Source organism: Cupressus sempervirens, chromosome 11, assembly GCF_028749045.1.
Source record: "Cupressus sempervirens isolate cs-2001-9-10 chromosome 11, ASM2874904v1, whole genome shotgun sequence".
NCBI classification, from domain to species: Eukaryota; Viridiplantae; Streptophyta; class Pinopsida; order Cupressales; family Cupressaceae; genus Cupressus; species Cupressus sempervirens.
In genome coordinates this window covers 386475834-386503306 of record NC_143128.1, presented here as the reverse complement: position 1 = coordinate 386503306, position 27473 = coordinate 386475834, and the positions used below count along the sequence as shown (strand labels likewise).

Genomic DNA, 27473 nt, shown 5'->3' with positions numbered 1-27473 from the left:
ACGATTAGATGTAATCTTTCTATCAAATTATATTTTCAGATTCGAATGGACAAACCTATTAGATGAATGAATGGATAAATTTAGAGAAAAATTATTTTAAGAGAAAATTTTTAATTCATCACAAATTGTCCTGTTGCTGCCCCTTGGATAGATCCGAACTCATTCATTCATAACTTTTTATTGAATTCAAATTTATTCGATCGCTCCGGTCAGAATTGTCGCAACTTGGCCCTCCCCAACATATTTCAATTTCAGCTCGATCCAACGGTTCATTAGGGAGATATGACCATCGTATTGAGACTTTTTTTTTAAAAAAATAGATATTTCTCCATTTTCCATAACCAAAAATTTTTTATGCTTAAACTTCACAAAATAATATATGAAAGCATAGAATGAATTAAAGATATTATTGAAATCTTTCTTTATTAGAATCTTATTAAAATGTATTAGTTTTATATGATTTATTATCTAATCTAATTAAATCAAATTTAATTAAGATTAGTTAATAGCAGAAGAAGTGTAATTAATTATTAGTCAATCTAAGTAAATAGATTTTTAAATGAGAGAATATTAAAAGAAAAGAGATTTTAATATGGTTTATATAGTGGACTTTTTATAATGTATATTGAATACTATTTAATATATATTAAACAATTTTAGAGTTGTTTAATGAAGATGATAATGTTAAGAATTTGGAGATTATTTATGTTAAAATCTATAATAAGTCTTATTGGTTTGTGATAGGGATCTTTAAATAGACAAATGATGACGGGCCACACCACCCGTACCAACTCACAACCAAAAATGCAATAATATGGAGACAAGAGAGATGACAAAAATGCTTCACAAAACTTCCATTAATACTTGAAATTCATTAGAAGAGATTACATTTGAAGAGCTTACAATTCAAGAACTTACACTTGAAGAGCTTCTATTTCTCCAACTTCCTTTAGAAGAGCTTCCATTCCTTGAACTTTATTACAAACGATTATAAGCCTTTCTTAAATAGGCACTTCTAACCCAAGACATTACAAACACAAGCAATGTGGGATAAAAGGTAAATACAACTACTTTTAAATAAATATTAAATTCCCACCCAAATGCAACTAAGCACCCAACAAATATTAAATACATGATTTAAGATCTTTCCACAAATTTCTAAATTGCCACTTATACACCTTGATTAATAGAGATTCCTCTTTTCTCCACTTTTTCTATTTTCTATTTTTAATTATTTTCCTTCCATTTTCGTCACTTTCTCTCTCCTCCACAAATTTTTTTTTTTTTTTTTTTTTTTTTCCTTTTTTTTTTTTTTTTTTTTTTTTTTTTTTTTAATAATTTAATTTTCCCATGCAAGATGCTCTTGCATCAGACTCCCTTGGTAGATAGAAAAGTGTGCCCCACACTTTGATGTCAAAAGAAAGATATAGAACCATCTTCATCTTCACTAAAGGCTTCCACATTTTTATTTTTTTTTCTGATGCATGATGCTCCTGCATCCGACTCCCATGGTAGGAAAATTTTTGTGAATATGGATTCACAAAATGAAGTAGCCACTGTTGACAGATTTTTTTTCTTTTCCTGCAACACATAGCTGGAACAAGTATCAGATGCCGATATATTTCCTTCTTTCTTCTTTTCCAACACCTAGTCGGAACAACTGTTTGCTGCTGAAAATGCTCTCTCGCAATGAACTCTATCCAAGTATAACTCTCATCCTCATCCAATCTTGTTGAATTAATTACACCTGTAATAAATCGAGCAACACCATACCAATCTTCCTTTGCATACCATACATCATGAACAAGATCCTCATGCAAACCATCATTAATATCTTTCAAAATCACCTCAAATTCAGCATCATATAATTCATAAGAATTTACCTCTTTGACATATTCATCTTTTCTTGCCTCTTTCATGCATGTAACTACTTCACTTGTTTGATCTCCAACGAAGGCACTATGCTTTTCCTCCATTGCTGCAATCTTCAAATCATCTTGATCTATTTTAGGTTCATAAATCTTGTCCTCTTTATGCTCTTCCTCTTCTCGTTCATCTTCTTCAACTTTAGGTTTGCAAATAATTTCCTCTGCATCCACTTGCTCTTCTACTGGATCATCTTCCTTTTCTGCATCCAAATAATTATCAATGTCTCTTTTCTGGTAATGTGCTCTTCTCTTCTGTAACTCAACTTCTAATTCATTCACTTGCTTCTGCAAATCAACTAGCAATGATTGTTGATTTCTTGCTCTAAATTTCTCAAGTCGAGGAATCCTTAGAATCCATCCAATCACAAAATTCATCTTCTTCTTTCTCTTCTCCATAATCAAGTCTTTAGAAGACAAATCTCATGCAACACAAGAACCTTGTGCAAACTGCCTCACAGTCGGCGATCTGTCTACACAATCAAGAACTTCTTCACAAACTTCACCCAACTCAAGGTCCTGGTGCAAACTGCCTCACGTTCGACGATCTGTCCGCACACTCAGGAACTCCTGCTCTGATACCACTGATGACGGGCCACACCACCCGTACCGCAGGAGCATCATGCATCAACAAAATATTATTAGAACAATTAGAAAATGAAGTCTAATGGTTTATTTCAATATTGATTAAATAATTGTAAGATGATAATTTATATTATGTTGATTTAAATTTAGAAACTGTGAATGATATTGGATTAAAACTGAATTATTATGTTATTGGTTAATATGTTTGAATATTTTAATGGTATTAAGAGTTAGCTAATGAAGTTTATGTAAAGTTCTCTAGATTAATTATTTATAGTTGTGATAAGTTTATTATTTATTAATATTTTTTGGGTCTAACAAACTATTAATAAATAATAGTATAAATAGTTATCAACTAATATGAACAGAGTTACTCTAAAAGAGATTAGTTAATGATTGAAGTACTGTAAAAGATATTAATCAAATTGAATTGGTTAATAATTTGGAGGAGTATTAATTAATTGAATCAATGTACATAGGGAAAACTTATTTGAGATAATAATATTTGGTATTGGAGATTTATTATAACTTGTTATTACTAAAATATAAATGAAAACTTTGTTGAAGAGTGATGAATTTGGTTAGTATAGAATTATTAATAAGATTTTCAATATAGCTTGTTATTAATTATTAACAAGATTATTATTATTGAATTATTAATATGATCATTTGAGTATTGAAGTATAGTTGATTTTTAACTTACAGAATTTTAGTTAGTTATTAGTCAACTGATGTTAATTAGAACGTTGCTATGGTTATACAATTATTAATTAAATCAATTAATGAGAGTTAATTAGATTTAATTAATAATTAAGTTATGTAATAGATATTTAATTGATATAATTCTTTTAATGAGATTTTAAAAGTATTGATATCAAGTTATTAGGTTTTAATCTGATGACTTTAATAATAACTTTAGATATTATATGGTTGTTAATGGTGATAACAATTAAATTAAAAGAATCAAATTTTAGTAATACTTAATTAATGTTTCAATTGAAACTATTAGAATGTAATAGGTAATGGATGGTGTACCTATGTTAATTGATCATTTTAATGAAGTTATAATCTTCTTATTTTAAGACTAGCAACTGATTTTCTTATAACCTAAACGAATAATGATCCTAGAAAAGTTGAAAGGTTAATCAATTATACTATGGATCATTGTTAAATATAGAACAATTTAATTAAATGTCAATGATGATCAGTTTAGTGAATATTTATCCTTAAGTTATTCTTAGAATGTAATTCTTAATAATAGAAGGATAATGCTATCGGAAAAAATGGGTTGACTTGTAGGTCAAATGATGAAACTTAAGACACTTGAAAATATACTTGCAAATAGAAAACTAGAAATCTCTACACTTGATTCAACTATGTAAGATAGCAAAACCAAAACATGTGTTTGCATCGTGTATTCTATATGCTTCTTATTTTGGGTTTTGTGTTGACTAGTGTTGACCAGTCCTAGGATGTTATCAGAGGCTCGGGGGTTATGAGATATGATGGCATGTTGATCTTATTGGTCTCGATATTTATAAGCCCAACCATGGTAATGTGATCGTATGCTCTATGAAATGTTTGTATTTGTTCTTCAACCTTCATGTGTGAAGCTAAGATGTATATATATCTGAGATGCTTGAGCTAACCATTTTTGAATCATCGATCAGTTATCCTTGGATTATTTTCTAGTCGCCATGATGGGACTGAAATGTGGATTTATTTATTGATGATGTCATGTTGTGACATGTTTGACTCAATCATTTTGGAGTCTTCAATCAGTATGATTTTGAGATATTATTGGTTGCTTGTTGAGAACCATTTATCTTGAGATATATTTTGGTTATTGAGAACCAATTGATACTTATGATTATCAGTGATGCCTTTAGTTGCCAATAGAGAACTGTTGTGGTCATGATTTTCTATGGATACTTTTTCAGATGCTCATGGAGATTTGATGATTCTTATCTTGAAAATTTGATGATTCTTATTATGGATATTTGATTCTTTTATACATATTTGATGATTTTATTATGGATTATCTTTTATAATTTTGAGATTTATGATTCCATGAGCTTAGGGTAAGTAATCTACTTGTAGTGATGGGAAGTGGCTTACAATGGAGGCTGAGGCCCTAAGTGGCTGCTAGGGTAACTCATTGTAATTTTGGTTAATAAGTGATAACATTTACACACTAAATGGGGATTAAATGAACCAAAAAAGATAATTGTTGATGTTCTCACCCATGCCTTAAGTGCTTGTACAGGCTAGGATGAGAGTAGTGAGAATGCATGGTTGCGATTGTGCGTTCCGTAGTATGTCTCGTCAGTATGAGAGGATACTAGTAGCCGCATGAGATCAATATGGACCCGTGGAGTTTAGCTAACTGCTAGGGTAACTTGTACATGATAATTGCGATGACACTTTTCCGCTTACAGAGTAAGTTTTCTACATGTCATTGTGTGCCTCTGGGAATTAGATGTCGATTTTGTGTGTGTTGGAACCTTTGAGTTAATATAATTTTAAGATTCCTAAACTTTTTATGCTTTGTGGATTGATAGCCTGTTTGAGACTTCAGATTATCTCCTCAGCACGGTGGGAGTGGACCACTTAGGTTCCACGCAGTCGGGTGGTGGTGCATTTTCACTCTTATCATTTGAGATCTGTCAGACACACCATGGCTGGAGCATTCTTGGTTGGTATTTATCTTCATTATGTTCTTGGAGCATTATGATAGATGATAAACCTTATGATGGATGTATTTGTTGGTATGTTTCCTATATTGATGATTTGCATATGTTAAATGATGGTATCCTATGCTTTACTTTGCATGTTAGTAAGATGTTTTACAAGTGACATTCCTACTATGTTAATACCGATGATCTCTTCAGTGCTTTGAAATGTTACGCACGGAGGGATGGCTAAGATCCACGATGGTCTAATGATGCTATTTACGGTTGAGAGGAACCGTGCACTTAGTTATTTATGTTTGAGATATATGGTTATCTTTTGTGATGGATGTTTATATCTTTTGTGATGATGTTGTTGGAAATGAGAATGGAGTAACTGAGAGGGGAGGGGTGAATCAGTTACTACAAAAACTTTTCCCACAAGTCCCTTAAGATGTCAAAGGAAATACTCATTGCTGATACTCATATAATCAAACTGAAAACACAAGAAACAAGAGACAAGAGACACCAGTTTTAACGTGGAAACCCAATATGGGAAAAACCACCAATGTAACTAGTTACTGTTTTTCACTCTTCTGAAGTGAGCCCTGTTAGGAGCCAACCTTGTTAAAGGTTACAAAACACACTGTTAGGTGCGACCTTGTTAGAGGATTTAATCACCCTGCTAGGAGTGGCCTTGCTAGAGGTCTTTAGATCAATTCAACTGAATTGCCACCTTGTTAGAGGATTTTACAAAAGGCTGTTAAACCCACTCTATTAAGAGATTTGAAAACACTGTTACAATTGTTAGAAAGTAACAATGAGTGATCTGAAATAAATACAACTTATCTTTGCTGATACAGATCTCTGTTCTGTTACTCTGGATCTTCTCTGATCAAATGCAACTCTGCATCACTGGTCCTTCAAAAATTTTCTCTGACCTTTCTTATAATTCGCATATTAGATATTCAATCATATCTGCTAGCTTGTTCACATTCATACATCCATACTTGAATTCGTAACTTGATCCTTCATATATACCTTTCAGATTATTAAGTCGGCTCAAATACAAGTTACAATTATAAATAATTGTGCTATAAGTCGGCTTCATACATTACATAAATTAATTAACTTTAATTATTTAACCTTCGAGAAATCCTTCGCTGGCTGACTTAACTCGGTAAATACTGCACAGAAAATAATTCTTGTGTTAACCGACTGAGCTCGGTTAATACAGAGAATTTCGTGAAATCCTTCAGTCGCCGAGTGAACTCGATAAACACCGATTTCTCCGACTTACCTTTGATGACCGAGTGAGCTCGGTTAACACTGTCTGTTGCTTTTCTTCGATGACCGAGTGAGCTCGGTTAACACTGTCTGCTATTTTTCTTCGATGACTGAGTGAGCTCGGTTAACACTGTCTGCTACTTTTCACTGTCTGCTACTTTTCTTTGATGACCGAGTAAACTCGGTAAATACTGACAGCCTATCTCATATCCTTTGTTTACCGAGTGAGCTCAGAAAACACTAAACTTCCTTTTTTTACCTTGCAAGCTCGGTAAACTCTGTCAACAGCTGTACTTACCTTCTGAGCTCGGTAGACTCTGTCTGATGACTGATATGACATTTGTGTAACATCAAAGACAATCATGCAATTATCAATTGTATCCAACAATCTCCCTCTTTGGCATTGATGGCAACACAACATGTCATAGCAGAAATGAAATTTGAAAACAAGTCCTTATCAGCACAATGTGTCATCACAACAATTCTCCCTCTTTCAGCAATCTCCCTCTGTGAAGGAATTACATAAGAACTTTCTTTTTCACACAAATTTTAGAAAGATATGACAGTAAAGGAAATCTCTCCCTTTTTGACAACAAATGCCAAAGACAATAGAACTTAAATGAAATTGAATGTACCTGTAGTACTGATTCATATGCAAAGCTTTCAGATTTGACTGCATCAACAGATAGATTTTCATTTTGGTATGCGTTGATGCATCACTAAAACTTGTTTTTAGTGAATTTCGGATAGGGGTGTAACCCCTAACTTACCTCTGAGATACAAGAATGCATCCTTAGGTAGTGGCTTTGTGAATATGTCAGCAATTTGTTCCTTTGAATTGACATATTCCAATCTGATCTCCTTGTCTTGTACCAATTCTCTGACAAAATAATATTTGATTGCAATATGCTTGGTTTTAGAATGCATCACTGGATTCTTTGATATATTGATTGCACTAGTATTGTCACAGAACATAACAACTGGTTCTTTGATTTCCATCCTCATTCCTTGCAATAACTGCTTAAACCAAACAATATTTGAGCAATTTACTACTGCAGAAACATACTCTGCCTCTGCTGTAGATTGGGATGTACAATTCTGCTTTTTGCTTGTCCAAGAAACCAATCTCTTTCCAAGAAAGAATGCTCCTCCACTTGTGCTTTTCCTGTCATCAAGGTTTCCTGCCCAATCAGCATCAGTAAATACCTTCAAATCCAAATTACCTCCAAATTTATACCATAGCCCATAATCTTCATTTCCTTTCAAATATCTCATTATTCTTTTGATTGCCATTATATGAGTTTCTCTTGGTTTTGCTGAAAATCTTGCTACAATACTGACTGCAAGAGCAATATCTGGCCTAGTATGTACTACATACTGCAACTTTCCAATCATAGATCTATACAGTGTTTGATCCACTTCTTTGGATTCATCTTCCTTGGTAAGTTTCAATCCAGTACACATAGGGGTTCCAACTGGTTTACAATCCTCCATACCAAATTTTTTTAATATCTCCTTGATGTATTTTGACTGTGTGATGAAGATGCCATTCTTACTTTGTTGGATTTGAAGACCTATAAAGAATTTAATCTCACCAAACATAGACATCTCAAACTCCTTGTTCATTTGTTCTGAAAATTCTTTGCATAGATCATCATTGCCTGTGAAAACAGTGTCATCTACAAATATTTCTGCCAAAACAATCTTATTATCTGGACCTTCTTTTATATACAAGCTACTGTTATCATTAGTCCTTTGAAAACCAATCTGAATAAGATAGTTATGCAATCTTTCATACCATGCTCTAGGAGCTTGTTTTAGACCATACAGCGCCTTGTGTAATTTGCAGACCATGTCCTTCTTATCTGGATCAATAAAACCTTCAGGTTGTTCAATGTAAACTTCTTCATCCAGTATTCCATTGAGAAATGCTGACTTGACATCCATCTGATAAACTTTGAATCCTTTGTGAGCAGCATATGCAAGTAAGGTTCTTACACCTTCCAATCTTGCAACAGGAGCAAAGGTTTCTCCATAGTCTATACCTTCTTCTTGAGCATATCATTTGCATACTAGTCTAGCTTTGTTTCTTGATACCTTGCCATCTTCATTTAGTTTATTTCTGAATACCCATTTTGTTCCAATCACATTCTTATCTTTGGGTCTAGATACAAGAGTCCATGTTTTGTTTTTCTCTATCTGTTCTATTTCTTCATTCATAGCCTCAATCCAACTATCATTTGCCAATGCATCTTTGATATTTCTAGGTTCAAAATCAGCAAGTAAACAAGTGCCTTTTAACTTACTTCTTGTCAGAGTTCCTTCAGATTTGTCTCCAATGATCTGATCTGGAGCATGATGCCTTCTGACATATTTAGCTAACACAGATTCTTTACTTCTTGAATGAGTTTCATTGTTGTCCCTTTGTACTTCAGATACTTGTTGTTCTCGCTCGGTAGATTCAGACTCGGTAGATACTTGCTTGGTAGAGTCTGAAAGTGACTCGGATTCTTTTAGCTCGGTAAAAACTTCCTGTATCTCGGTTTGAACTTCCTGCAACTCGGTCATTGATGACTCAGGAGTTGAGGATTCCTGATTAACTGGAGTACTTGGTATAGTATCAGGTTCAATGTAAATAAATCTTCTGTAGTCTTCAGGAACCTTCTTGCTTTCTTCTTCTGATTTCTCTGCAAACTCATCAACTTTCACATGTGCACTTTCTATGACCTTGTGAGTAGATAGATTTAAACATCTATATGCTTTGCTTTTACAAGAGTAACCTAGAAATATTCCTTCATCTCCTTTTACATCAAATTTACCTTTTCTAGATTCTTTCAGAATATAACATTTGCTTCCAAATATTTTCAGATAACTTACATTGGGTTTGTAGCCATACCATAATTCATAGGGAGTTTTGAATGAGTCCTTTTTCAGTTGTACTCGGTTCAAGGTATGAACTGCAGTGCTGATAGCTTCCTTCCAGTATTTGATAGCAATGTTCTTTTCAATCATTAGGGTCCTTGCACAATCCATAATGGATCTATTTCTTCTTTCAGCTATCCCATTTTGTTCTGGAGTTCTTGGTGCTGAAACTTGTCTTTTAATTCCTCTTTCAATGCAGAAGTTATTGAACTCATGTGAAATGAATTCACCACCTCTGTCTGACCTTAAGCATTTCAATCTTTTCCCTGTTTCTTTTTCTACTCTTGCCAAGTACCATTTGAATTTCTCAAAAGCTTCTGATTTATTCCTTAGATACATAACAGTCATCATTCTTGAGTAATCATCAACAAAAAGAATGAAGAACTTTTCTCCAGTATAACTTTCAATTCCAATGGGTCCACATAAATCAGTATGCACAATTTCTAATATATCTTCAGACTGGTAGCTTTTACTTTTAAAACTAGTCTTTCCCATTTTACCAATCTGACAATTCTTGCATAAACTGACCTCAGGTTTCTTTATATTAGGAATGCCTCTTACCTTTTTGAATTTGCTTATCTTCACCAGATTATCAAAATTGACATGACACAACCTCTTATGCCATAACCAAATTTCTTCAATTTGAGCAATAAAACATGAGCATTCACCAAGTTCTAGGTAGAACAAGTTACCTTTAGTTTGTGTGCCAGATCCTATCAGCTTTCCTTGCTCATTTAACAGTCTTGCCTTTCCATGCATGAATTTCACCTTAAATCCAGTATTGAGTAACTGTGCCACACTTAGCAAGTTATGTTTAAGACCTTCAACCCAATAGGCATTGTTGCATATAAGTTTTTTGGTTAGAGAGATTCTTCCTCTTCCTTTTATGAAACGAGGTTCATTATTACCAAACCTTACACTGCCACCATCATAATCTTCAAACTGATCAAACTTAGTTTTATCACCAGTCATATGATGAGAGCAACCACTGTCAATAATCCATGTATCATTCATACTTATATGAGAGATAAGAGCCATTTTATCTTCCTCATCACTATCAGAATCATCTTTCACAGCAATATAAACAATTTCATCTTCACTATTATCAGAATCCTTAGAATTTTCAGCCATGAAACATGATTTCTTACCTTTGTTCTTGAATGATTTGTAATCTTTCTTTCTATTCCATTTATGACCCTTCTTTTCATCATTGTTCTGCTTGTTTGGGCACCTAGCTGCAATATGACCAATTTCTTCACATGAAAAACAGATTAGAGGAACTTTACCTTTATATTTTCCTCTGCCTCTGGAGTATTTCTTTGCCAGTAGAGCTTCAATTACTTCAAGGTCACTGTCCGAACTTTGGTCTGATTCATCATCACTTTCTGACTCTGATTTCTTTTTGCCTTTATCTTTGAATGAAAGTTTGGCCTCAAATGCTGATTCAGTGTTTTTGGAAGCTGGAACATAGTTGTCAAAATTGTCTAGTTCAAATGCGGTTAGTCTTCCAACTATAGCCTCCAAATTGATATTATGATTTTCTTCACACCTTCTTTCTTGAATTGCAGAAACTCTGATTGCATAGATGGGAAGCAAAGTTCTGAGAACTTTACTTATAACCGTCTCTTCTTTGATATCACCTCCAGATGCCCTGATTGCACTGACACATGCTTTGATTCTATCAACATATTTGGCAATGTTTTCATCCTCTCTCATTCTCATTTGGTCAAATTGTCCTCTTAGACTTTCTGCTTTTTCTCTTTTCACATTGTCATCTCCTCCATAGATTTCTTTCAGCTTGTTCCACATGTCAAAAGCGGTTTGGCAATCCTTGATATCATCAAATTCTTCATAGCTTAGTGCAGATGCAATGTCTATCATCATATTGTTATGAGTCTTCTTTTCAGCAATATCATTGACAGATAATGTGCCGGAAGGTTCTTTGTATTTTTTATCAAGATATTTCAGTCCTGTATCACCAATAGTAGCCAAATGAAGTTTCATCAATCCTTGCCATGCAGAGAAGTTATTTTTGTTGAGTCTTGAAATTTCTCTCTTGTAAAACATCTTGATCTTTGGCTTAGATCCTTGAAATCTTTTCCTGCAAGCACCAATAAGCTCTGATACCAATTGTTGGAAATGAGAATGGAGTAACTGAGAGGGGAAGGGTGAATCAGTTACTACAAAAACTTTTCCCACAAGTCCCTTAAGATGTCAAAGGAAATACTCATTGCTGATACTCATATAATCAAACTGAAAACACAAGAAACAAGAGACAAGAGACACCAGTTTTAACGTGGAAACCCAATATGGGAAAAACCACCAATGTAACTAGTTACTGTTTTTCACTCTTCTGAAGTGAGCCTTGTTAGGAGCCAACCTTGTTAAAGGTTACAAAACACACTTTTAGGTGCGACCTTGTTAGAGGATTTAATCACCCTGCTAGGAGTGGCCTTGCTAGAGGTCTTTAGATCAATTCAACTGAATTGCCACCTTGTTAGAGGATTTTACAAAAGGCTGTTAAACCCACTCTGTTAAGAGATTTGAAAACACTGTTACAATTGTTAGAAAGTAACAATGAGTGATCTGAAATAAATACAACTTATCTTTGTTGATACAGATCTCTGTTCTGTTCCTCTGGATCTTCTCTGATCAAATGCAACTCTGCATCACTGGTCCTTCAAAAATTTGCTCTGACCTTTCTTATAATTTGATATTAGATATTCAATCATATCTGCTAGCTTGTTCACATTCATACATCCATACTTGAATTCGTAACTTGATCCTTCATATATACCTTTCAGATTATTAAGTCAGCTCAAATACAAGTTACAATTATAAATAATTGTGCTATAAGTCGGCTTCATACATTACATAAAGTAATTAACTTTAATTATTTAACCTTCGAGAAATCCTTCGCTGGCCAACTTAACTCGGTAAATACTGCACAGAAAATAATTCTTGTGTTAACCGACTGAGCTCGGTTAATACAGAGAATTTCGTGAAATCCTTCAGTCGCCGAGTGAACTCGGTAAACACCAATTTCTCTGACTTACCTTTGATGACCGAGTGAGCTCGGTTAACACTGTCTATTGCTTTTCTTCGATGACTGAGTGAGCTCGGTTAACACTGTCTGCTATTTTTCTTCGATGACCGAGTGAGCTCGGTTAACACTGTCTGCTACTTTTCACTGTCTGCTACTTTTCTTTGATGACCGAGTAAACTCGGTAAATACTGATAGCCTATCTCATATCCTTTGTTTACCGAGTGAGCTCGAAAAACACTGAACTTCCTTTGTTTACCTTGCAAGCTCGGTAAACTCTGTCAACAGCTGTACTTACCTTCTGAGCTCGGTAGACTCTGTCTGATGACTGATATGACATTTGTGTAACATCAAAGACAATCATGCAATTATCAATTGTATCCAATAGATGTATCATGTATGATATGTGGTTTCATTTATGTTATTGCATCATGGATTAATATTAGATGATGATGATGTACTTTATTTACTTAGATGTTTATTCTTTTAAGCTTTTCATACCCTGTGATATGTACAATGGATGATTCAGCTAAACTAAAATATAATTACAAAAAGGACACTTGTATATTGTTTAAGTACATTGGATGTATCATTGTCATTTCATAAGGATGAGATGTTAGATGAATAGTTAACTAGATGTGATACAACGTTAAGGGATCTTTAAAGAATGTAGCCTGTTATGTATATATGTTATGTTTATTTTCATTTGAATTGTTGTTATTACTTCCGCAAATGTTATGAATGGTTTTATCTTTCATGTTTAAAAAAAAATTGTTTGGCAAACTTAGTAAAATTCTTTGGATCCCTTAGCGGGGCATTACATTTGGTATTAGAGCCTAAGTTTCAACATTGGGAGCTCTGGATATATTGGAATGCTACTAGCTATTAACTAGTTGAATAAAACGAAAACTTAAAACTATCACGTGTATCTTTTTCAAACTGAAAACTTGAAACTAGGTGAACTGAAACAGAACTTAAAACTGTTACTTGCATATTTTCTTTATATTTCAACACTTAGCTTTCAAAACTAAAAATTTTACTAAAAACTTATAGGAAGGAAAAATTTAAAATTTAAAATTTATTCTAGTTGCAAAACATGTATCTTTTATCTAAGTTTCAAGGTAGTATACCTTTGTTTATCTTTGCAAGCATTAAGTTATTCTTGTTTAGAATGCATTAGAGAATCTATTTTAGTAGATGTTAAAAGAATGATGTTGGATCGATATAGTTTTTGGTTTACTATTAAACCAAAATCATATTGCTCTAAGGGTGTTGTAATATCCTCAGTGGAATTATGTTTCCCCTGTAGGGAGGAAAAGGGTTCAATGGGACTCGCATAGTAATTATCTTAACTTTTCATTCTTGTAGGCTTCTAGGAGTAAGCCTAATCCTGGGGGGGTGGATGTAGTGCTTGCCCTGGTTCACATTTTGTTATCATTGCTGAACTCTTTTAGAACTAGTTTTATGTTGTTGGTTAGCAGCATTCTTTTGAGATTATCAGATATTGTGCTATGGATTAAGTTTATTATGTGATGAGATTACTTAGACTCTACATTTCATGTATGTATGGTGATTAGTAAGATGATTTATTATCATATGTGCTTTTTTATGGATACTTACTCCATACTTGCATGTGTATGGTGTGCGTGTTTGCCTTGCGTGTTTGCTTTTATATGATCTGTCTGATGTGGTTAAGGAAGGGAGTCGTAATCACCTGCTAATTGGGATCTACATGATGCACCACTTCCTACCATTGTCTGTTTAATTTAGTATATATTGTGTTTGTACATGCATGATTTTTATACAGGTTGTAGGTATCAGGTATCAACTTCCCTGAATTGCCAAGATGAGCGTACTCTATCACATTATCTCAATGATAAGAGAGGGGAGATAAATTCTCAAGTCCAAATCCCAACCCTTTGAGCCATTTGTCCTAATTGAAAAATTAGGACAAGTATCTAAGTTAAATACCCACTGAATGTGTCAGATGACATATTTCATGATTTTTAACCCTTTAAATTTATTTTGTATGATTTGTTCTATGATAAATTTTTCATATTTTTATCTTTATGAGTCTTTGGAGTATTTTCTATTAATTAAGCCTAATTAAAAGATTTAATTTAATGAAAAATTAATATGATATTTTAATATTTATTTTATTTAATTAATTAGAAAATTAATTAAATAAAATAATTAAATTTTAAAATAAAATAATTAAATTGGAAGATAAAAGTTATAATATTAAATTTGGAATGTGATAATATTTATTTTAATAATAATATATTTGGAGCTCATTTTTAAATAAATGACTAAATAATATTATTATTAAAGCTAATAAATATTTTAGAAATAAAGTTTTGAAAAATAAAATTTAAAAGTGAAAAATATATTTTAAATTATTAAAAGATTTTAAATCTCATATGATTAAAATATAAATATATTAAGATTGAAAAGTGGAGATATTAAAGTTAGTGCATGAGACTTAATAAACAAATAAATAAAATTAGAAAGAGTAAAGTAAATTGGAGTTACAAGCTTGTATGAGAATTAACATGTGTCAACAACACGGGGGTTAGTGCATCAATTAAGCACAAGGTATCTACAATTCTATGACTCATCAAAAAGAATTGGAAAAGACTCGTGCTTAGTTGGTGACACTTTTCAGCGGTTTCAAGAAGCAATCCAAAAGTTTCTTGAGAGCTCTTGATATTTAGGAATTCATAGAAGCTTAAATAAAAAGCTTAATGAAATTTACAAGCTTAAGGGAAGCCACGAGCTACAAGCTAAAAAATAAAAATAGAAGCTTCAAAGCTTACATTCATGGGAGAAGATTCGTATGCTCATATATTTTTTACTTACTTCTATGCTCCTTCTAGCACTTCTAATCACTTAGAGGATTTGATCAGCTTGGATTCTTGGAAGAATTGCGAATGATGAAAAAAGAAGGGATTTTCTATGGACTTCTGAGACATGGAAAATTAGCATCAGTGTCCAGGTGCACTCGTGATATTTTCATATTCTCTTTGCACTCTTTCTCTTCCTGTATTCTTCATATCTGTTTTATGTGTTTGAATACTCTTTGTATTTGAAATTGAAACCTAGATATTTTATTTGGATGAGAAGAAAATAATAGAAAAATCCTAAATTCAATTAAAGAGAAATAATTAGATCTTAATCGAGTTTGAGTTCGAATTTATATTGTGAAATTAGAAAGACAAGATTTGAAATTAAAATAGAAATTATAAGTTGAAAATTTGAACGATTAGATGTAATCTTTCTATCAAATTATATTTTTAGATGCGAATGGATAAACCTATTATATGAATGAATGGGTAAATTTAGAAAATAATTATTTTAAGAGAAAATTCTTAATTCATCACAAATTGTCCTGTCGCTGCCCCTTGGATAGACCCGAACTCAGTCATTCATAACTTTTTATCAAGATCGAATTTATTCGATCGCTCTAGTCAGAATTGGCGTAATTTGGCCCTCTCCAACATATTTCAATTTCAGCCCGATCCAACGGTTCATTAGGGAGATATGGCCGTCGTACTGGGATTGTTTTATTCAAGAACAGATATTTCTCCATTTTTCATAACCAAGAATTCTTTATGCTTAAACTTCACAAAATAATATATCAAAGCATGGAATGAATTAAAAATATTATTGAAATATTTCTTTATTAGAATATTATTAAAATGCATTAGTTTTATATGATTTATTATCTAATCTAATTAAATCAAATTTAATTAAGATTAGTTAATAGTAGAAGAAGTGTAATTAATTATTAGTCAATCTAAGTAAATAGATTTTTAAATGAGAGAATATTAAAAGAAAAGAGATTTTAATATGATTTATATAGTGGACTTTTTATAATGTATATTGAATACTATTTAATATATATTAAATAGTTTTAGAGTTGTTTAATGAAGATGATAATGTTAAGAATTTAAAAATTATTCATGTTAAAATTTACAATGAGTCTTATTGGTTTGTGATAGGGATCTTTATATAGACAAAATATTATTAGAACAATTAGAAAATAGAGTCTAATGGTTTATTTCAATATTGATTAAATAATTGTAAGATTATAATTTATATTATGTTGATTTAAATTTAAAATTTTTGAATGATATTGGATTAAGACTGAATTATTATGTTATTGGTTAATACGTTTGAATACTTTAATGGTATTAAGAGTTAGCTAATGAAGTTTATGTAAAGTTCTCTAGATTGATTATTTATAGTTGTGATAAGTTTATTATTTATTAATGTTTGTTGGGTCTAACAAACTATTAATAAATAATAATATAAATAGTTTAAATAATTATCAACTAATACAAACAGAGTTATTCTAAAAGAGATTAGTTAATGATTGAAGTACTGTAAAAGATATTAATCAAATTAAATTGGTTAATAATTTGGAGGAGTATTAATTAATTGAATCAACGTACATAGAAAAAACTTATTTGAGATAATAATACTTGGTATTGGAGATTTATTATAACTTGTTATTATTAAAATATAAATGAAAACTATGTTAAGGAGTGATGAATTTGGTTAGTATAGAATTATTAATAAGATTTCCAATATAGCTTGTTATTAATTATTAACAAGATTATTATTATTGAATTATTAATATGATCATTTGAGTATTGAAGTATAGTTGACTTTTAACTTACAGAATTCTAGTTAGTTATTAGTCAACTGATGTTAATTAGAACATTGCTATAGTTATACAATTATTAATTAAATCAATTAATGAGAGTTAATTAGATTTAATTAATAATTAAGTTATGTAATAGAGATTTAATTGATATAATTCTTTTATGAAATTTTAAAAGTATTGATATCAAGTTGTTAGGTCTTAATCTGATGACTTGAATAATGACTTTAGATATTATATGGTTGTCAATGATAATAACAATTAAATTAAAATAATCAAACTTTAGTAATACTTAATTAGGTTTTTAATTGAAACTATTAGAATGTAATAGGTCATGGATGGTGTACCTATGTTAATTGATCATTTTAATGAAGTTATAATCTTCTTATTTGAAGGCTAGTAACTGATTTTCTTATAACCTAAACGAATAATGATTTTAGAAAAGTTGAAAGGTTAATCAATTAGAATATAAATCATGGTTAAATATAGAACAATTTAATTAAATGTCAATGATGATCAGTTTAGTGAATATTTATCCTTAAGTTATTTTTAGAATGTAATTCTTAATAATGGAAGGATAATGCTATCGAGGAAAATGGGTTGACTTGTAGGTCAAATGATGAAACTTAAGACACTTGAAAATATACTTGCAAATAGAAAAATGAAAACTTCTACACTTGATTCAACTATGTAAGATAGCAAAATCAAAACATGTGTTTGCATCATGTATTCTATATGCTTCTTATTTTGGGTTTTGGGTTGACTAGTATTGACCAGTTCTAGGATGTTACCAAAGGCTCGGGGGTTATGAGATATGATGACATGTTGATCTTATTGGTCTCGATCTTTATAAGCCCAACCATGGTAATTTGATCGTATGCTTTATGAAATATTTGCATTTTTTCTTTAGCCTTCATGTGTGAAGTTGAGATGTATATATATCTGAGATGCTTGAGCTAATCATTTTTGAGTCATCGATCAGTTATCCTTAGATTATTTTCTAGTTGTCATGATGGGACTGAAATGTAGATTTATTTCTTGATGATGTCATGTTGTGACATGTTTGACTCAACCATTTTGGAGTCTTCGATCAATATGATTTTGAGATATTCTTGGTTGCTTGTTGAGAACCATTTATTTTGAGATATATTTTGGTTATTGAGAACCAATTGATACTTATGATTATTAGTGATGCCTTCAGTTGCCAATCGAGAACTGTTGTAGTCATGATTTTCTATGGATGCTTTTTCAGATGCTCATGGAGATTTGATGATTCTTATCTTGGAGATTTGATGATTCTTATTATGGATATTTGATGCTTTTATGCATATTTGATGATTTTATTATGGATTATCTTTTATGATTTTGAGATTTATGATTCCATGAGCTTAGGGTAGATAATCTACTTGTAGTGTCGAGAAGTGGCTTGCAATAGGGGTCAGAGCCCTAAGTGGCTACCAAGGTAACTCATTGTAAGTTTGGTTAATAAGTGATAACATTTACACACTAAATGGGGATTAAATAAACCTAAAAAGATAATTATTGATGTTCTCGCTCATGTCTTGAGTGCTTGTATAGGCTAGGATGGGAGTAGTGAGAACGCATGGTTGCGACCGTGCATTCCGTAGTATACTTCATCAGTATGAGAGGATACTAGTGGCCGCATGAGATCAGTATGGACCTGTGGAGTTTAGCTAACTGCCAGGGTAACTTGTACATGATAATTGCGATGACACCTTCCCGCTTGCAGAGTATGTTTCCAACATGTCATTGTGTGCCTTTAAGAATTAGATGTCAATTTTGTGTGTGGTGGAATCTTTGAGTTAGTATACTTTTAAGATTTTTGAACTTTTTATGCTTTGTGGATTGATAGCCTATTTGGGACTTGAGATTATCTCCTCAGCATGGTGGGAGTGGACCACTTAGGTTCCACGCGGTTGGGTGGTAGTGTATTTTCACTCTTATCATTTGAGATCCATTGGAGACACCATGGCTGGAGCATTCTTGGTTGGTATTTATCTTCATTATGTTCTTGGAGCATTATGATAGATGATATACCTTATGATGGATGTATTTGCTGGTATGTTTCCTATATTGATGATTTGCATATGTTAGATGATGGTATCCTATGCTTTATTTTGCATGTTAGTAGGATGTTTTAGGAGTGACATTTCTACTATGTTAATATCGATGATCTCTTCGGTGCTTTGGAATATTATGCACAGAGGGATGGCTAGGATCCACGATGGTCTAATGATGCTATTTACGGTTGAGAGGAACCGTGCACTTAGTTATTTATGTTTGTGATATATGATTATCTTTTGTGATGGATGTTTATATCTTTTGTGATGATGTATCCTGTATAATATGTGATTTCATTTATGTTATTGCATTATGGATTAATATTAGATGATGATGATGTACTTTATTTACTTAGATGTTTATTCTTTTAAGCTTTTCATACCCTGTGATATGTACAGTGGATGATTGAGCTAAACTAAAATATAATTACAAAAAGGACACTTGTATATTGTTTAAGTACATTGGATGTATCATTTTTATTTCATAAAGATGGGATGTTAGATGAATAGTTAATTAGATGTGATACAACGTTAAGAGATCTTTAAAGAATGTAGCCTATTATGTATATATGTTATATTTATTTTCATTTGAATTGTTCCTATTACTTCCGCAAATGTTATGAATGGTTTTATCTTTCATGTTTAAAAAAGAAATTGTTTGGTAAACTTAGTAAAATTCTTTGGATCCCTTGGCGAGGCATTACAATTTTGAAATAATTAAATAAAATTATTTAATTAAATGGAGTACTTACTTCTAACTAATTAAACAAAGTTATTTAATTAAAAGAGGACCCATTCCTAATTAATTAGATGAAGTTATTTAATTAAATAATAAAAGTGTCTCTAATTAATTAAAGATTATTTAATTAAATAAAAAAAGTAATTATGAGAGCATATCTCATTTTATTAAATTAAATATCTCAACAAAATCTCTTTTCAGTTCAAAAAGGAAAATTTCCAGTTCACTATTGATAAAAAATGAGTTAAATCAGTTAACTCCTTTTTCTACTCAAATTGAATCAGTTAACCCCTTATTTTACTCAAATTAAATCTTTTAACTCCCTTTAATTTGGAAATCTTCCTTTATGACTGAACTTCACCTTTAATCCTGACCGTTGATTGAAATCGATCTCAACCGTTGATGAATTCCAGGAAAGTCTATTTAAGAGACCCTCATCTCTTCATTTTGAAAGGTTGAATGAGAATTTGCATCAAATTGTTGCTAGAATTCATACTCACATTTGCTCATATTCACATACGCAAAGATCAAATTTGACCAAAATGTGACCAGATTTAACCACGATTGACTTGAGTTGACCTTTTATGTAGATCGCCAACCTTTATATGGAGCATTTTGAAGAAGTGGCCCTCCACTCTTTCCCCCTTAAATCCAGATGGTGGAAGCGATATGTGGATGACACAAATGTGTGTTGGCCACATGGTCAGGACAAGCTAGTGGAGTTCCACCAGCACATCAACAACTTATCCACCAACATCTCTTTCACGATGGAACTTGAGTCAAACAACCAGTTACCTTTCCTCGATGTTCTTCTCATCAAGAAGGAAGATGGAACCCTCGGTCGTTGTGTGTATCGCAAGGCCACGCACACTAATTTATACCTCCACTCTTCATCTCACCATCACCCTATCCAAAAGGTTGGCATCCTCAAGACCCTTGCTCTTAGAGACCTTAGAATTTGCGATGATGACAACTTGAACCAGGAGCTGACCCATCTCCGCCAAGTCTTCAAGCTTAATGGTTACTCTCATAAGCAAATATCTAAGGTGCTTAACCAAGCCAAATCTTTCCTTCTCGCCAGTGCCAACCTCAAACCTCTTTTGTCTCCTCCTCCCTTAAGCGTGGCCCTTCCTTTCCTTGATGGTATATCCCAAAAGATTGCCAAAATCTTGTCCAAAAAGGGCCTCAGGGTTACCTTCAAACCCCTGTCCAGGATCCGTAACTATGTTCCCCCTCTTAAGGACTCCAAGGATGCTCTTCTAAACTTAGGAGTCTACTAGATTTTTTGCTCTTGTGGTGTAGCCTACATAGGAGAAATGGGTCGCTCATTCCAAACTAGAATTAGGGAGCATGGTGCAGACATCAAACATGAAAGAGTCCGAAAATCTGCTCTAGCAGAGCACTCATCTGCAACCAAACACCACATTTGTCTCGAGAGCACCCAAATCCTTGTCAAGGAAGATAACTACTTCAAGAAGAAGTTAGTGGAAGCCATTGAAATTAACCACCATCCCCTTAATCTCAATCGAGAGGATGGATGGTCCTTGAGCCAGTCTTGGCAACTATTATTAAGTTCGCTGGATAGCATCACTGTCCTTGAGTGTCCCCCCTCCCTATCCTTTCTCCTCTCTTCTTCCCTGGTCTTGCTCGCTCCTCTGCCTCTTGTGTATCCTATCCTTTGTGTCGTGGCTCTAACCCCCCCCTTTTGTTCTCCACCTCAGCCTCCCCCTTCTTGTCCTTTCTAGTCTTGGTTCCTCTTTTCTTCTTCCTTTGTTCGCTTTTTCTTGTCTTTTTCCTCCTCACTAATTTTTATTTATTATTTTTATTCTTTGCATTGTTCTTTTGGTGTGGTGTCCTTTTTCTTTCTCATTGCGTCGTGCTCCTTGTTTCTTTTCTTCTTTGCACACACACACACACACATATATACTACATTACAATAGTATATATATTATTTCTAGGCTATTTTTGCCTTCTTCCTTTTTTCTTTACTTTTTATTCCTTGTTAGTTTCTGTCATTATTCTCTTCTTTTGTGGTTCATTTTGATTGGTGTCATTTTCGTTGCTTTGTGCCCCCTTTGTTTATATATATATATATATATATATATATATATATACTATGCTATAATTGTGTGTGTGTGTATATGTATATATATATATATATATATACTATGCTATTTATTAATATAGTATTATTATGCTATATATATATTAATACTATGCTATAATAGTGTATATATATATATATATATGTATATCTTTATTATAGCTTTAGTATTATATATAGTAATAATATATATATTAATACTAGGCCATTATAGTATTAATATATATACCATAATTATAGCTATATTATTAATATATAGTATCATTATTTTTACCTCAATAGTAGTCATATTTATTGTTTATTTATATCATTATTATTAGGTCATATTTGTACCAGTATTTAGTATTAATTTCCTTTAATAGTATATATATTTATATATTTATATACGCATCCACATATACATTAATAGTATTATTATTAATATATTTATTATATCTCCTTTCTTTTTTACTTGCTTTTGCCTCTAGATTGCTTTGTTTTTTACTATTTATTTTCTCTAATTCTTTGCTTGGGAGACTCCTTTGCTTGCTCTCAATTAAGTTCTTTTAATTTTGTCTCTTTTTTTCCTTTGGGTTTTGTCATTTTTTGTACTCCTTGTTTTCAATGTTTCTTCTTCATTTTCTCTCCCGTGGGTCCTACCTTAAAGCTTTTTATTTCAATTTTTCTTCTGTCCACCTCACTTTCTGCCTACCTTCTCCTTTTATTAACCCTTGCACTAGCTGGATCAGCTCACATTTTTCATTCTTGCATTCTCTCATCCTAATGATGGATCACAGAGTGTGATCCGAAACGTTGATGCTAAAAAAACAAACACAATAAAATCTAAAAAAAAATGGTCAAAAAAGAATATTTAATTAAATAGAAAAAGTAATTATGAGAGCATATCTCATTTTATTAAATTAAATATCTCAACAAAATCTCTCTTCAGTTCAAAAAGGAAAATTTCAGGTTCATTATTGATAAAAAATGAGTTAAATCAGTTAACTCCTTTTTCTACTCAAATTGAATCAGTTAACTCTTTATTTTAATCAAATTAAATCTGTTAAATCCCTTTAATTTGGAAATCTTCATTTATGACTGAACTTCACCTTTAATCTTGACCGTTGATTGAAATCGATCTCAACCATTGATGAATTCCAAGAAAGTCTATTTAAAAGACCCTCATCTCTTCATTTTGAAAGGTTGAATGAGAATTTGCATCAAATTGTTGCTGAAATTCCTACTCACATTTGCTCATATTCACATACGCAAAGATCAAGTTTGACCAAAAGTTGACCATATTTAACCACAGTTGACTTGACTTGACTAGTTTTGAAAAGAATTTTGAAATAATTAAACAAAATTATTTAATTAAATGGAGTACTTACTTCTAACTAATTAAAAAAAGTTATTTAATTAAATGAGAAGCCATTCCTAATTAATTAAATAAAGTTATTTAATTAAATAAGAAAAGTGTCTCTAATTAATTAAAGATTATTTAATTAAATAGAAAAAATAATTATGAGAGCATATCTCATTTTATTAAATTAAATATCTCAACAAAATCTCTCTTCAGTTCAAAAAGGGAAATTTAAAGTTCACTATTGATAAAAAATGAGTTAAATCAGTTAACTCCTTTTTCTACTCAAATTGAATCAGTTAACTCTTTATTTTACTCAAATTAAATCTATTAACTCCTTTTAATTTGGAAATCTCCTTTTATTACTGAACTTCACCTTTAATCCTGACCGTTAATTGAAATCGATCTCAACCGTTCATGAATTTCAGGAAAGTCTATTTAAGAGACACTCATCTCTTCATTTTGAAAGGTTGAATGAGAATTTGCATCGAATTGTTGCTGGAATTCATACTCACATTTGCTTATAGTCACATACGTAAAGATCAAGTTTGACAAAAAGTTGACCAGATTTAACCATAGTTGACTTGAGTTGACTACTTTCGAAAAGAATTTGGAAATAATTAAACAAAATTATTTAATTAAATGGAGTACTTACTTCTAACTAATTAAAAAAAGTTATTTAATTAAATGAGAAGCCATTCCTAATTAATTAAATCAATTTATTTAATTAAATAAGAAAAGTGTCTCTAATTATTAAAGATTATTTAATTAAATAGAAAAAGTAATTATGAGAGCATATCTCATTTTATTAAATTAAATATCTCAACAAAATCTCTCTCCAGTTCAAAAAGGGAAATTTCTAGTTCACTATTGATCAAAAATAAGTTAAATCTATTAACTCCTTTTAATTTGGAAATCTCCCTTTATGACTGAACTTCACCTTTAATCCTGACCGTTGATTGAAATCGATCTCAACCGTTGATGAATTCCAAGAAAGTCTATTTAAGAGACCCTCATCTTTTCATATTGAAAGGTTGAATGAGAATTTGCATCGAATTGTTGCTGAAATTCATACTCACATTTGCTCATATTCACATATGCAAAGATCAAGTTTGATCAAAAGTTGACCAAATTTAACCACGGTTGACTTGAGTTGACTAGTTTCGAAAAGAATTTTGAAATAATTAAACGAAATTATTTAATTAAATGGAGTACTTACTTCTAAATAATTAAACAAAGTTATTTATTTAAATGAGAAGACTTTCATAATTAATTAAATGAAGTTATTTAATTAAATAAGAAAAGTGTCTCTAATTAATTGAAGATTATTTAATTAAATAGAAAAAGTAATTATGAGAGCATATCTCATTTTATTAAATTAAATATATCAACAAAATCTCTGTTCAGTTCAAAAAGGAAAATTTCCAGTTCACTATTAATCAAAAATGAGTTAAATTAGTTAACTCCTTTTTCTACTCATTGAATCAGTTAGCTCCTTATTTTACTCAAATTAAATCTGTTAACTCCCTTTAATTTGAAAATCTCCCTTTATGACTGAACTTCACCTTTAATCTTGACCGTTGATTGAAATCGATCTCAACCGTTGATGAATTCTAGAAAAGTCTATTTAAGAGATCCTCATCTCTTCATTTTGAAAGGTTGAATGAGAATTTGCATCGAATTGTTGCTGGAATTCATACTCACATTTGCTCATATTCACATACGCAAAGATCAAGTTTGACCAAAACTTGACCAAATTTAACCACGGTTGAGTTGAGTTGACTAGTTTCAAAAAAAAATTTGAAATAATTAAACGAAATTATTTAATTAAATGGAGTACTTACTTCTAACTAACTAAACAAAGTTATTTAATTAAATGAGAAGCCATTTCTAATTAATTAAATGAACTTATTTAATTAAATAAGAAAAGTGTCTCTAATTAATTAAATATTATTTAATTAAATAGAAAAAGTAATTATGAGAGCATATCTCATTTTATTAAATTAATTATCTCAAAAAAATATCTCTTCAGTTCAAAAAGAGAGTTAACTCCTTTTTTTTCTCAAATTGGATCAGTTAACTCCTTATTTTACTCAAATTAAATCTGTTAACTTTCTTTAATTTGGAAATCTCCCTTTATGACTAAATTCACCTTTAATCCTGACCGTTGATTGAAATCAATCTCAACCGTTGATGAATTTTAGGAAAGTCTATTTAAGAGACCCTCATCTCTTCATTTTGAAAGGTTAAATGAGAATTTGCATCGAATTGTTTTTGGAATTCATACTCACATTTGCTCATAGTCACATTCACAAAGATCAAGTTTGACAAAAAGTTGACCGGATTTAACCACGGTTGACTTGACTTGACTACTTTAGAAAATAATTTTGAATTAATTAAACAAAATTATTTAATTAAATGGAGTACTTACTTCTAACTAATTAAACAAAGTTATTTAATTAAATGAGAAGCCATTCCTAATTAATTAAATAAGAAAAGTGTCTCTAATTAATTAAAGATTATTTAATTAAATAGAAAAAGTAATTATGAGAGCATATCTCATTTTATTAAATTAAATATCTCAATAAAATATCTCTTCAGTTCAAAAAGGGAAATTTCCAGTTCACTATTGATCAAAAATAAGTTAAATCAGCTAACTCCTTGTTCTACTCAAATTGAATCAGTTAACTCCTTATTTTACTCAAATTAAATCTATTAACTCCTTTTAATTTGGAAATCTTCCTTTATGATTGAACTTCACCTTTAATCCTGATCGTTGATTGAAATCGATCTCAACAGTTGATGAATTCCAGGAAAGTCTATTTAAGAGACCCTCATCTCTTCATATTGAAAGGATGAACGAGAATTTGCATCGAAGTGTTGCTGGAATTCATGCTCACATTTGCTCATATAAACATATGCAAAGATCAAGTTTGACCAAAAGTTGACCAAATTTAACCACGGTTGACATGAATTGACTAATTTCGAAAAGAATTTTAAAATAATTAAACGAAATTATTTAATTAAATTGAGTACTTCTAAATAATTAAACATATTTATTTAATTAAATGACAAGCCTTTCATAATTAATTAAATGAAGTTATTTAATTAAATAAGAAAAGTGTCTCAAATTAATTAAAGATTATTTAATTAAATAGAAAAAGTAATTATGAGAGCATATCTCATTTTATTAAATTAAATATCTCAACAAAATCTCTCTTCAGTTCAAAAAGGGAAATTTCCAGTTGACTATTGATCAAAAATGAGTTAAATTAGTGAACTCATTTTTCTACTCAAACTGAATCAGTTAACTTATTATTTTACTCAAATTAATTCTATTAACTCCCTTTAATTTGAAAATCTCCCTTTATGACTGTACTTCACCTTTAATCCTGACCGTTGATTTAAGTCAATCTCAACCGTTGATGAATTCTAGGAAAGTCTATTTAAGAGACCCTCATCTCTTCATTTTGAAAGGTTGAATGAGAATTTGCATCGAATTGTTTCTGGAATTCATACTCACATTTACTAATATTAACATACGCAAAGATCAAGTTTGACCAAAAGTTGACCAGATTTAACCACGGTTGACTTGAGTTGACTAGTTTAGAAAAGAATTTTGAAATAATTAAACAAAATTATTTAATTAAATAAAGTACTTACTTCTAACTAATTAAACAAAGTTATTTAATTAAATGTGAAGCCCTTCCTAATTAATTAAATGAAGTTATTTAATTAAATAACAAAAGTGTCTCTAATTAATTAAAGATTATTTAATTGAATAGAAAAAATAATTATGAGAGCATATCTTATTTTATTAAATTAAATATCTCAACAAAATCTCTCTTTAGTTCAAAAAGGGAAATTCCCAGTTCACTATTGATCAAAAATGAGTTAAATCAGTGAACTCTTTTTTCTACTCAAATTGAATCAGTTAACTCCTTATTTTACTCAAATTAAATCTGTTAACTCCCTTTAATTTGGAAATCTCCCTTCATGACTAAACTTCACCTTTAATCCTGACCGTTGATTTAAATCGATCTCAACTGTTCATGAATTCCAAGATAGTTTATTTAAGAGACCCTCATCTATTCATTTTAAAAGGTTGAATGA

General features: G+C 31.1%; 1 protein-coding gene across 1 annotated transcript in view; it reads left to right on the top strand.

Annotated features, from left to right (window-relative positions):
- Positions 1–21197, top strand: part of LOC149529664 (uncharacterized) — a 72260-nt gene extending 51063 nt beyond the window's left edge. The window contains exon 2 of the mRNA XM_089808172.1: positions 20508–21197. Within this exon, the coding sequence (XP_089664298.1) occupies positions 20508–21197 (690 nt within the window). The remainder of the gene's footprint in view (positions 1–20507) is intronic.
- The last annotated feature ends 6276 nt before the right edge of the window (positions 21198–27473 follow it).